The sequence below is a fragment of the Nerophis lumbriciformis genome, linkage group LG20, assembly GCF_033978685.3.
Source record: "Nerophis lumbriciformis linkage group LG20, RoL_Nlum_v2.1, whole genome shotgun sequence".
Taxonomy (NCBI): domain Eukaryota; kingdom Metazoa; phylum Chordata; class Actinopteri; order Syngnathiformes; family Syngnathidae; genus Nerophis; species Nerophis lumbriciformis.
The window spans coordinates 25,621,149-25,635,116 of NC_084567.2; the positions used below are offsets into that span (position 1 = coordinate 25,621,149).

A 13,968-nucleotide genomic window follows, 5' to 3' on the forward strand; every position below is an offset into this window, starting at 1 on the left:
TGTAAAAAAAAATTACAGTTTATACAAGTAGTGTTAGTGCGGTACATGTACAGTTTTACAAGTAGTGTTAATGTGGTACATGTACAAATGTACAGTTTTACAAGTAGTGCTAGTGTGGTACATGTACAAATATACAGTTTTATAAGAAGTGTTAGTGTGGTTCATGTATAAATGTATGTGTTAATGTGGTGCATGTACAAATATACAGTTTTACAAGTAGCGTTAGTGTGGTACATGTAAAAAATGTACAGTTTATACAAGTTGTGTTAGTGTGGTTCATGTACAAATATACAGTTTTACAAGTAGTATTAGTGTGGTTCATGTACAAATATACAGTTTTAAAAGTAGTGATATTGTGGTACATGTACAAATGTACAGTTTATACAAGTAATGATATTGTGGTACATGTACAAATGTACAGTTTTGCAAAAGTGTGAGTGTGGTACATGTAAAAAAAAATTACAGTTTATACAAGTAGTGTTAGTGCGATACATGTACAGTTTTACAAGTAGTATTAGTGTGGTACATGTAAAAACTGTACAGTTTATACAAGTTGTGTTAGTGTGGTTCATGTACAAATATACAGTTTTACAAGTAATATTAGTGTGGTTCGTGTACAAATATACAGTTTTATAAGTAGTGTTAGTGTGGTTCATGTATAAATGTACAGTTTTACAAGTAGTGTTAATGTGGTACATGTACAAATATACGGTTTTACAACTAGTATTGTACATGTACATCTACGTACAATAAACTTAGACTTAATTGCCTAAGTCTAAGTCTATTGTACATGTACAATGATGTCATATACCTGTAATGTACATTGTACTGCATGTGTTGTTAAGGTCAAGTGTTTAAACAATAGACTGGAAACCCACCTGTAGGTTCCAAGTCTGCTTGACGTACTCCTGGATCAGTTTTTCCTTCAGGTCCTCAAAGGGCCCCACCTTGGGCTGCATGTTCTTGGGCCGGTTGCAGGGCGTCTTTAAGCGACAGACAAGGCCGTCCAACTCTTGGGTGTGGTAGTCGATCAGGTCTATGGGGCTGCTGTGGCTCTTCCCACCATCGATAGCGTACGTTTCATCCTCTTCTCTCTCAATGCTGTAGTGGTAACAGCGACTGGAATGCAACACGGACAGGGCAAAGCCTCCCAGGTGGTTCCGACTTTGCCGTAGCAAATACACGCCACTTGCCACACCTGCCTGCTGCAGGTAATCCTCCGCCTCTTCTCTGGTAATGTTGCCGTAGAAGAAGGGCAGCTTGTTCACGCTGTCAGCCATCTCGGCCTGAGGATGGCGACTGCCGTCAAACAGTCCACTCGCAAGGTGTGGTGGCTACCACAATACCTAAAAAAAACAAAAACACATTTGTACAGTAATCAACAATGACAAGCCTTTAAACGTGTTGCTGAAAGAGGGAACCATGACACAGCAGTAAGGGTCACATGACCCAAAGTCCGATCGAAGAGGAACTATCTACAAACGAGCTACATTCTGCTTATTCTTTGTTAAATAGGAGAATTAGACTATGCATGTTGTTTTTTTGTCCGTGGAGATTGTTTTGTTTTTTTAAATAATATTAATCATACTTTTGAATTTTGTTCAATCACGATTAATCACAATAAATTACTTGCTTGGATTATTTCAGTTCAGTTTAGTTTCAGTTCATTTCGAACATGCATACGATACAATGTAATGCGTCACATATTTCCAGTTGTTTCATTACAGCACTTCCGAAAAGGAGTAGGAAGAAGCTGAGCTTTTTAAATCCTACCCCTTTTCATACCATAGCAATTTTTTCCTATTTCCTTGTTATCTGTAACATAACAGTGAACAAATAAATAATAAACAAATAATATACCATAGTAAGTAAACAAATATTATATACATAAATTATTTTTGTCTCAATAAAAATGTAAACAATTTAAAACAAAACAAAACAAACAACAAACAAAACAAAAAAAGGGTTCAAGATATTCATCATAATTCTTGTTCTGTGTACTTTGTGAACACTTGCATTTTGAACAGTCTCTTAGACCAGTGGTTCTTAACCTTGTTGGAGGTACCGAACCCCACCAGTTTCATATGCGCATTCACCAAACCCTTCTTTAGTGAAAAATATATATATCTATATTTTCAAATTCCAGACAAAGTTATATGTTTTTTTTCACTGGTGCACAAAATGAACCGTGCATGGACATCACCATGTTCAAAGAAAAAAGCCAACACAGTACATGAACTCACAACAAATTACACACCTGCAAATCAGATGGAAAATTAGAGGGAACATTGTTTGGGGGTATCCATAATACGCCGATAGGGAGAAGTTTTTATTTACACGATGAGTCGGGTGTGTCTTGACCTCCGCGGTGGAGGCTCCACCAAATCCCTGAGGCCGACTCACCGAACCCCTAGGGTTCGATCGAACCCAGGTTAAGAACCACTGTCATAGACTGAATCATATTGTTTGATTTCTTTGGTTGATTTAAATTAACTTTATAAAATACGCCAAAATTTTGACACAAATGCAATTTTATTGTCAGAATGTCATGCAGGAATATTTTTAAGTGCTTTAATTGTTGATAAAACTGCGAAATATGCCAGTGAGCACACCAGTTGGAGTCTCCTCACTCGTCTTTGCATTAACCGCGGAAGCCTTTCAGGTAACCATCCGCAGTTAAGGTTAAAAGGCATGTCCAGTCAAAATAAAGATTAACCTGCATTTACACATGATTAATGTGATATATATATATATATATATATATATATATATATATATATATATATATATATATATATATATATATATATATGGGCAGCACGGTGGAAGAAGGGTTAGTGCGTCTGCCTCACAATACGAAGGTCCTGAGTAGTCGTGAGTTCAATCCCGGCCTCGGGATCTTTCTGTGTGGAGTTTGCATGTTCTCCCCGTGACTGCGTGGGTTCCCTCCGGGTACTCCGGCTTCCTCCCACCTCCAAAGACATGCACCTGGGGATAGGTTGATTGGCACCACTAAATTGGCCCTAGTGTGTGAATGTGAGTGTGAATGTTGTCTGTCTATCTGTGTTGGCTCTGCGATGAGTTGGCGACTTGTCCAGGGTGTACCCCGCCTTCCGCCCGAATGTAGCTGAGATAGGCTCCAGCGCCCCCCGCGACCCCAAAGGGAATAAGCGGTAGAAAATGGATGGATGGATATATATATATATATATATATATATATATATATATATATATATATATATATATATATATATATATATATATATATATATATATATATATATATATATATATATATATATTTACGTTAGGTCAGGAAAAAACACAGAGGCTATTTCATCCCTACAAGCCTGTTTCGCAGCTTTCACTGCTCTTCAAGTGTCTGTGGTTGTTACATATACTGTATATAGGGTACAATACATGGGGGTGAGGCCATTGTTACACAGTAGCGCCTTATTTCTGTGCCGGCATGATGAGACCAGTTTGTTGCGTTTGTTTAAAGTTGACATGCTGGGGTGGTATATAATAAACATTTTTTCTTTCTCATCATGCCGGCACAGTAACTAGGCACTACTGTGTAACAATGGCCACACCCCCATATATATGTAACAACGACAGACACTTCAATAAAATCCCCTGAAGAGCAGTAAAACCTGCCAAACAGGCTTGTAGGGATGAAATAGCCTTTGTGTTTTTTCCTGGACAGGCACAGAAACAAGGCAGTACTGTGTAACAATGGCCACATCCCCATGTAATGTACCCTATGTACATGTAACAACCACAGACACTTCAATCAAATCCCCTGAAGAGCAGTGAAACCTGGGAAACAGGCTTGTAGGGATGAAATAGCCTCTGTGTTTTTTCTTGACCTAACGTATTTATACCGCTCTTCCCTGGTATTGAGCTCTGTATAACAGATAAACCCCAGAAACCTCGACTATATATATATATATATATATTAATTTTGCCAACTTAATTTTTTTTTTAAGTAATTTAAAACCCTACGGATCCCGGTACATGATGTAGTGTAGTTACATTTGTGTTACTATGGTAACTGTGACATGAAGCTTGTATTATTTATACACACACTACACATTCATGTAACCAAAATAAATTCTACTTCAAGTTCAACCAAATCAATCATACAGAAGACAATTCAAACCACAAACACTTATAAAGCAAGCAGCATATATCATGAAGAAAGCCATAGAACACAACACTAATGTAACAAACTTAGCAGTGTTTGAAAGTTAACAATAATACAATTATCATTCCTCTTAAGCAAAAATTCACTGAAGAAACATTTTTATTTACCTTTTTGTGATAAGTAGTAAATATACAGTATGTACATTTTAACATCTGCACTAACCATCAAAGTACGACATTTATTTTCATTAATCCATGTGCATTCATTAAATATAATTCAATTCCGGCTGAGAACAATGGCCTCAGATTTGGAGGTGTCGAGTCTCATCCCATAAGCTCTACACTCAGCTGTGAACCACCCCAGTAAACACTGAAGGTCACAAGCCTGGTGAGGCCATCAGGACCACATGCATCTGCAAACGGCAGAGATGACATCCTTAGACCCCCAAACGGGCAGTGTTGTGCCATCAGGGCCAGCAAGGCCTTCTCTTCTGGCCTAACATAACCAGAAATCATGATCATAATTAGAGGTAAAATAATTTTTTTATTTACTTTCCCTAAATATCTAAAAGTATTCATATTCTCTTCATGTCATATTATGTTGTTTTTATTTTTATTTTGTATCCAATCAGAATTCAGCTAGCTTATGTTGCCATGCTGTACCAAATCTGTCAGTGGCCTTCAGAATCAACAATGTGGGCGTCAGTGCACTGTAAGTGAACGGGGACATACAGGTGATAGACAGTTGTGATAGCCCATCAGATCACAAGTTGTTGTCAGTAAGGCTTCTAGCTGGCCTAAGGTTGAACGTGATATTTACGCGTCCTTTGATTGGATGCTCAGCGGGACTGTTACCGGATGAATTTGAGAACACATAGAGTTGATAGACAGTTGTGATAGCCAATCAGACCACAAGTTGTTGAGAGTAGCCTATCCAAGTAGGCTGATGTTAACGAGACTGTGATTGGATACTCACGTGTCATTCCAAAGTGAGTATGCATTCACAAGTTTCAATTTAGCAGGAAGCGGGAAGTGTTGTGCGGTAGCCAGACCGGGATAGCAGAGAAGGAGAACAAAACGTTGATTTGGTGGCAGATATATATATGCAAGGCCATTTTCAAGAAGGATATTTAAAGAGAAACGAGACGATGTCGGCCAACCCCGGAAGCTAGCTCAGCTGTTCTGGCGATGAAATGCTCGCCATTTCCACTCGAAAAAAGCCGACGACGAGGAGTACCACTGGCTTATACTGCGTTGAATAGATCCTACTAATTGTGAGGTTCAAATATTTTAGTTTTTCACTTTTAATGTTTTTTTCAATTTTAATTTTGACAGTACCACATAAGATATCTTTTAATTGCTGATGCGTTTTAATAGATTTTTTAAATGCGCCAGAAAAAACAGTTTTGTACACTGTTGATGGGATCCAATACTCGTTGGGGCGTAAATGTGTTTTTGTATCGTATTTATCCAACAATGGTCATGTGGTGACATAAATTATGGTATTTTGAGAGGTAATCTCTGAAGTCGGACATCACTGAAGGCCTAGGTGGGAAACGCACGGTCCGCCACTGCAAACTGGACACACTCAACCCCTTGGCAGCGCCTATAAATGCTGTTCATGAAAATTTTGAACCAAACCCGGAAGAGGCTAATATTTACACCGAATAGGCTGGACTTACTGCTAGCAATGCGAACCAGACTCCTGCTCTGTTTAGGACAAAATGGAATTCAGCCGCATTCCACAAATCCTGTACTCCCAGAGCAATGCACTCAGGTCAAATGCCTTTCCAAGTCCACAAAATGCAGGTGGATCAGTTGGGGAAACTCCAATGCACCTTCCATTACCCCTAATTTGGTGTACAGCTGGTCCAGTATTCCATGCCCAGGATGAAAACCACATTGTTCCTTCTGCAGCTGAGGTTGGGCAGTCATACCTTTCTCTCAGCACTCTGGAATACACTTTCTCAAGGAGCCTGAGGAGTGTAATACCCCTGTAGTTGGAACACACCCTACGGTCACCCTTATTGAAAAGGGGGACCACCGTACCGGTCTACTAATCCAGAGGGACTTTTTTCAGCCTCCACGCAATGCTGAAGACATGCGTCAACTAGGATGGTCGTACAACGGCAGCCCAGAAACCAACACACACTGAATAGTACTCACTCTGGACACAGTACACAAATCAACAGGTGTCAGAAGACTTTACAAACCTACCAACAACATAACAAAAGAAGAGGAAAGACTAGAGAAAAAACACATTTTATACGCACTCAAAAGCTGCCAGTATCTAAGACTACAATAAGTAGTTTTTATTATTAAGTCAATTTTAGCAACAAGTGTACAGCTCATATTTTTGTTAATATTTTTAGTAATGAGAGTATATAGTGTATAATTTGTTAAGTTGTTTTTAGTAGTAAGGGTACAGTAAATTGCAAAAAAAAAAACAGCAAGGCCGAGCACCTGTTTTCTGGAGGTTAAAGATAATTTGTAAGTAGATAAGATTTGATTGACGAATTTAAATTCTTAATACTACTAAATCCTACTAATTATATGCATCTCGTTTTATTCATCCAGGATTAATTTGCATAAACTGATCCTGTAGCTTCCAGCGAGTATTTGTAGTTTTAAATTTGCCTTGGTACTACAGTCGAATACAACGTAATTATTTTGAGTCAAAATATTGCACTTATAGCTCAACTCCCACAGTTTGCTAAGGAAAATAAAACTATATTTTTTTGAAGCGATTAACACAAAAGAAGAGATTCAGCATTTAGAAAAACAAATATTGTTAAAAACCTGAACAAAAATAGTTTAACTCATTTAAAATACAATACAATACAAATAACAATTTGAAAATTACTGTCATAGTAGATATAGCTCCAAAGGAAGAAGTTGAAGCAGATCTCAACTGAATATAGCTGAAAGGTTTGGACGTAAATAAAAGCTGCTGATTTAGTGTGTGGAAAAGAAAGGAAACTTACTGTATGTTTTGTAGTAAAGATGGACATGAGAAAAGATGTGTGGGTCATGTCAGCCATTTTAGTAATGTGGCCAGCGGGTCACGTTCAGCCACTAACTGACATTTCAATGCTTGAAAGCAGTTCTGGCTTCCTGATTTCAGACGCCTTTGACAGTTGGATGCTTTTACTTCCCCTTCTTTTGATAAGAACACTGAACAACGCCGACGCACCGCTCAAAATATACAATTATACAACATAAACTACTCTGTGTATAGGCCGACAGTAAATACACTGCTTTGTTTAGTAGTACTCTAGTGGCGTCAGTCTCATGCACCGAGGCAAATTCCTTGTTTTGTTGCACATATTCTAATTATTTTTAAGGACAGTATATGTAAAACACAAAAATAATATAGGAAAAAATGGTAGAAGAATTTAAATTGTAATATTTTATGGAATAACCTTCTAAAATGTGAATAGTAAAAGTGATAAGTTAAATACAGGTGAATGCTTGAATGATACAATAAGACCATGCAGCAATATTGTACTATTAATGTACATAGTATAGTGTTAATGTTAATATTATTCGTTCATGCACAACATCTTACATATATCTTACATTGTTCAGGCTAAATGTACTAATAATTGTAAATGTAAACTTTAAAATAAGGCAATTTCATTTTGTTTCTGTACCAGGCTGCCAAACTCAAGATTACTCATTTGAATAAGAGGACTGAAAGGAACAGAACTGAGTTTGTATTATAGAATTAGCAAATACATTAAATATGGCCATTTATGCTAATTGCATGTTGACAAAAAGCACATAACAATGATTTAAAAAAATTAAAAAATGTGTTAAAAAAAATAAACAAAATAAATATAGGTAACATGACTGTGTCTCAGTCTGTGGGGTGAACATATGGAACAGCCTGAGTGATGAGCTCAAACACTGTTCAAACATTGAGCATTTTAAGATATTGTACAAATCTAATATTTTGGTTCGGTATAGTGAGGTCTAGGCTTATTTTGAATATGAGTATGAATGACTTATATGACTTACTTATGATGATATATTGAGAATTGTAAGCACATTGTTCTGGGCATGTGGATCTAGGTATGTGGATCCAGATGAATGTGATAAAATGTGGTTCAGAGGAAACTAGATACAATATTAGTTTAAGTAACTAAAAAACTTTAGTTTTTTGTGAAATAATAATATTGCCATTGAGCACAAGACTGTTCAATGGAGTTATGTATGTAGATTATGTACTACATGTATGATGTGGAGCTGACTATGACATACTCAAACAACTAAAATAAATAAGATAAATAAATAAATAAATAAATAAATAAATAGAACTATTTTAACCCCAAATCAAAGTTGAAATATTATTGAATATACAGAAAAATAAATGGGCTCTTTTTCCCATGGCCACATATTGTGCACAAGTTGAGGGGTGTAGGGGTCAGCCATCCCTGTTGTGGCCTATTTGGTAAAAAAAAAAAAAAAGCGCAAAATTGCCCTCTTAGGAACAAAAACACCTGTTAAAGTGCCCTTTTTTGAGGCAAAACGCCTGCTTGAGTTCACTCATAGGAGCCAAAACGTGTTAAAGCTGGGGTACCTAATTTATATTTTTTAACTAAAAAAGAACAATCATATTATCATCATAAAGTGTATCGTAACAGTAATCATTTCTGAAAAAAATTGTATGTCTGCGTGCTGACTGTGCCCTTATAATTCAAGTATTTTAGTAAATAAAACCCCGGGAGACAAACTAATTTGTCTATCTTACTAACCACAGGATTTAGAGAAAAGAGGGGTGAGCAGGGCCCACGAAGGAGCCTCCTCATTGGCTGAAAAGATACATAGTGAGTGCAAATATGTTTTCAGTAAAGCATGGCTGCCGAACACACACCTGGAAAGAATGCGATACCTGCGCTTGCTGTTACAGCATATATTGCTAAAAAACCCAAAAAGAGGAAATCAGAGGAAGAAAAAGTGGCTGCTTTCCCTCCAGACAGGTAATGTAACGTTCCATTTTCCTATATTTTGTATGTATCTTTTTGCGTGGCGACGTGTGTTACCGATAGTCTGTAACAAAATACGAACTAGGGGATCCTTCGATGCAAATTCAGACTGTCAACAACCTATTGTAAGTGTGTGCACATACAGCTCTCTTGTGAGATATTGTGCACTTCCAGAGAGGAGGAGACTGAGAGGGACTATCAGTGAGGTGTGCAGAGTAGGGGGCGGGACTTACAGTTTGTTTTATGCCATGGCATACTTGCCAACCCTCCCGGATTTTCCGGGAGACTCCCGAAATTCAGCGCCTCTCCCGAAAACCTCACGGGACAAATTTTCTCCCGAAAATCTCCCGAAATTCAGGCGGAGCTGGAGGCCATGCCCCCTCCAGATCCATGCGGACCTGAGTGACGTGTCGACAGCGGCCAGCCTGTTTTCATGTCCGCTTTCCCACAATATGAACAGCGTGCCTGCCCAATTACGTTACAACTGTAGAATGATCGAGGGCAAGTTCTTGGTTTCTTATTTGGGTTTATTGTTTCATTAACGTCCTCCCAGCGCGGTAACAACACACAACAACAGCAGTCACGTTTTCGTCTACAGTAAAGCAGTTCGTCTGCCGTAAACAGCCATGTTGTGACACTCTTAAACAGGACAATACTGCCATCTACTGTACATGCAGATGTGACAATAACATCTAGAGCTTTTAGAGAGTGCAGTGCACCACTGCTATACTATATATATATATATATATATATATATATATATATATATATATATATATATATATATATAGAATTCACTGAAAGTCAAGTATTTCATATATATATATATATATATATATATATGAAATACTTGAGTATTTCTTATATATATATATATATATATATATATATATATATATATATATATATATATATATATATATATATATACATATATATGTATATATATATATATATATATATGTGTGTGAAATACTTGACTTGGTGAATTCTAGCTGTAAATATACTCCTCCCCTCTTAACCACGCCCCCACCCCCACCCCCCACCTCCCGAAATCGGAGGTCTCAAGGTTGGCAAGTACCGGTATGTGCCATGGTGACACAAGATTCAAGTATCTCAGCTTTAAAGTACCCTAATATAAGCAAAATGTGTACTAAAGTGCCTTCTTAGAGACAAAATGTGTGGTAAAGTGCCTTCTCAGCAAACAAAATGTGTTTTTAAGTGCCCTCTTAAATAATGCATGTTAAAGGGGAACTGCACTTTTTTTGGAATTTTGTTTTGTTCAGAATCATTATGAGGGACATAACGATGGAAGGTTTTTTTGCATTGTAAATATTAAATAAATACGATCAAAAGTTTGCTTACAATGGAGCCTATGAGAAACGCACAATTCCGCCTATAAAGCCCTGAAAAGACATCCAAACCCCTCCATTGATGTTTTATATACATGATGTAATTATATATGTAATGTAGTAACTGGCACATTTATAATAACATTTAATATTTGCGTATTTTGATCATTTTAAGCATGCGCGGCGCATTCATTTAAAAAACGCATCACGACGTCTGCATTTTTTTGTTCCTCATCACTGATTATCAAGCAGTGGTTCTCATCCAATTTCCTTCAACTCAATAGTAATAAAACCGAAATCTTACTTATCGGTACGAAAACCATTCTCGCCAAAACCAACAGCTTGTCCATTACTCTCGGCAATTCCTCTGCCTTACCCTCCTCCCAAGTCAAGAGTCTGGGTGTCATTCTCGACAGCACACTCTCCTTTCAAGCCCACATAAACAACATTACCCTGTCTGCTTACTTTCATCTACGAAACATTAATCGTCTTCGCCTATCCCTTACCCCACATACTGCTGCCATACTAGTCCATAGCCTGGTCACCTCTCGCCTGGACTACTGCAACTCTCTCCTGTTTGGTCTCCCTCACAAGTCACTTCACAAACTTCAGCTTCTCCAGAACTCTGCAGCCCGGATAATCACCAGAACCCCTTCAATCCAGCACATCACCCCTGTTCTGCAGCAACTCCGCTGGCATCAAACATCGTATCCACTTTAAAATAATTCTCCTCACCTTCAAAGCCATCCATAACCTCTCTCCGTCATATCTCTCTGACCTGCTCCATGTCGCCACGCCCTCCCGTTCCCTAAGATCTTCTTCATCCATCCATCTCACTGTCCCTTTATTTAAACTGTCCACCATGGGTGCCCGAGCTTTCAGCCGCTCTGCCCCACATCTTTGGAACTCTTTACCACCAGACCTTCGTAACTTAGACTCAATATCCCTCTTCAAATCAAGACTCAAAACACACCTATTCCTGACTGCTTATTCATTGTAATCATCTTATCTTCTCTATCTTTGTTGTTGTTGTTTTTATCCAATTTGATTTTATTGTTTTGATTTTGTACGGTGTCCTTGAGTGCCCAGAAAGGCGCCTTATAAGTAAAATGTATTATTATTATTATTATTATTACTCATTGCAGACTTTATGAGAGCTAACAAACAAAATAAAACCTCACTTACTGTACAAGGTCCGCTGTCATTAGGATGCCGACTGCTACGATGTTCATATATTCTCATTTAGGTGAAGAATGTCTCATAATCCTCACAAAGAAAAGAGGAGGGGGGCAGAGGGGGCCAGGTGTCTTTTCGTGTCATTTACCGGTCCTAAATAGCTGTCAAAGTGTACCAACTTGTCAAACTCATAAACTTTTTTTTTTTTTGCAAATAATAATTAACTTAGAATTTCATGGCTGCAACACGTGCCAAAGTAGTTGGGAAAGGGCATGTTCACCACTGTGTTACATGGACTTTCCTTTTAACAACATTTAGTAAACGTTTGGGAACTGAGGAGACACATTTTTTAAGCTTCTCAGGTGGAATTCATTCCCAGTCTTGCTTGATGTACAGCTTAAGTTGTTCAACAGTCCGGGGGTCTACGTTGTGGTATTTTAGGCTTCATAATGCGCCACACATTTTCAATGGGAGACAGGTCTGGACTACAGGCAGGCCAGTCTAGTACCCGCACTCTTTTACTATGAAGCTACGGTGATGTGACACTTGGCTTGGCATTGTCTTGCTGAAATAAGCAGGGGCGTCCATGGTAACGTTGCTTGGATGGCAACATATGTTGCTCCAAAACCTGTATGTACCTTTCAGCATTAATGGCGCCTTCACAGATGTGTAAGTTACCCATGTCTTGGGCACTAATACACCCCCATACCATCACAGATGCTGGATTTTCAACTTTGGCCTATAACAATCCGGATGGTTCTTTTCCTCTTTGGTCCGGAGGACACAACGTCCACAGTTTCCAAAAACAATTTGAAATGTGGACTCGTCAGACCACAGAACACTTTTCCACTTTGAATCAGTCCATCTTAGATGAGCTCAGGCCCAGCGAAGCCGACGGCGTTTCTGGGTGTTGTTGATAAACGGTTTTCGCCTTGCATAGGAGAGTTTTAACTTGCACTTACAGATGTTGCGACCCACTGTAGTTACTGACAGTGGGTTTCTGAAGTGTTCCTGAGCCCATGTGGTGATATCCTTTACACACTGATGTCGCTTGTTGATGCAGTACAGCCTGAGGGATCGAAGGTCACGGGCTTAGCTGCTTACGTGCAGTGATTTCTCCAGATTCTCTGAACCCTTTGATGATATTACGGACCGCAGATGGTGAAATCCCTGAATTCCTTGCAATAGCTGGTTGAGAAAGGTTTTTCTTAAACTGTTCAACAATTTGCTCACGCATTTGTTGACAAAGTGGTGACCCTCGCCCCATCCTTGTTTGTGAATGACTGAGCATTTCATGGAATCTACTTTTATACCCAATCATGGCACCCACCTGTTTCCAATTTGCCTGTTCACCTGTGGGATGTTCCAAATAAGTGTTTGATGAGAATTCCTCAACTTTATCAGTATTTATTGCCACCTTTCCCAACTTCTTTGTCACATGTTGCTGGCATCAAATTCTAAAGTTAATGATTATTTGCAAAAAAAAAAAAAAAGTTTATCAGCTTGAACATCAAATATGTTGTCTTTGTAGCATATTCAACGGAAAATGGGTTGAAAATGATTTGCAAATTATTGTATTCCGTTTATATTTACATCTAACACAATTTCCCAACTCATATGGAAACGGGGTTTGTACTTTTGAAACAGGAAGTAAATAGTTTTATAAAAGAGATGATGTCATTCATTTCTGGCAAGCTAAATGAAAAAAAATGTACAAATGCAAAAAGTTACAGTAAAAAAAATGGAGCAGTCATGTGCAATGACCAAACACTGCTCACCGCTCAGGAAGTGCCATCTGACTTAATTTGCTGTTACTTCTTGTAAAGGAAGCATTGTACCTTTTATTCAGAGGTTAGAATGCATCTGCTTCAGAAATGCAACATTTAAATCATGCACACTGTGTGACAGACCACACACAACAATAACAAATATTATTTGTCAGACTTTGAAAATCCCTCATCTGCAGTACATGTTACTGCTTTTCTACCTTCAAGGTACTCAAAGCGCTTTGACAATTTCACCACATTTACCTGCTGATGACGCAGCCTCAGGAGAAACTGGGGGTTTAGTATCTTGCTCAAGGATACTTTGGACATGGTCACAGGGGGATTGGGAGACAACCACTCTATCGCCTGAGCAACACTGCCCCAATGATCGCGTCTCATCACGAAAGAAGAGAGCACTTTGAGATAAAGTTCAAGTGTTCAAATCATCAAATATCATTTTAAAATTTCAACATTTAAAGCGATACACATGTTTAAAAATACTGAACACATGCACTTAATGATGTGCGCAACAACTATCAG

General features: G+C 38.2%; 1 protein-coding gene across 3 annotated transcripts in view; it reads right to left on the reverse strand.

Annotated features, from left to right (window-relative positions):
* The window catches only part of syk (spleen tyrosine kinase), an 83,603-nt gene that overhangs the window by 64,604 nt on the left and 5,031 nt on the right, over positions 1 to 13,968 (reverse strand). For 2 of the 3 annotated variants that reach the window (XM_072915335.1, XM_061980681.2), the window contains exons 1-2: positions 7,131 to 7,250; positions 879 to 1,346 (exon numbers count right to left, since the gene is read on the reverse strand). In XM_072915335.1, the coding sequence (XP_072771436.1) occupies positions 879 to 1,280 (402 nt within the window). In that variant the 5' untranslated portion in view covers positions 1,281 to 1,346; positions 7,131 to 7,250. Of the gene's footprint in view, positions 1 to 878; positions 1,347 to 7,130; positions 7,251 to 13,968 lie in introns of those variants that run through there. The other variant, XM_061980680.2, reaches the window with a different exon arrangement.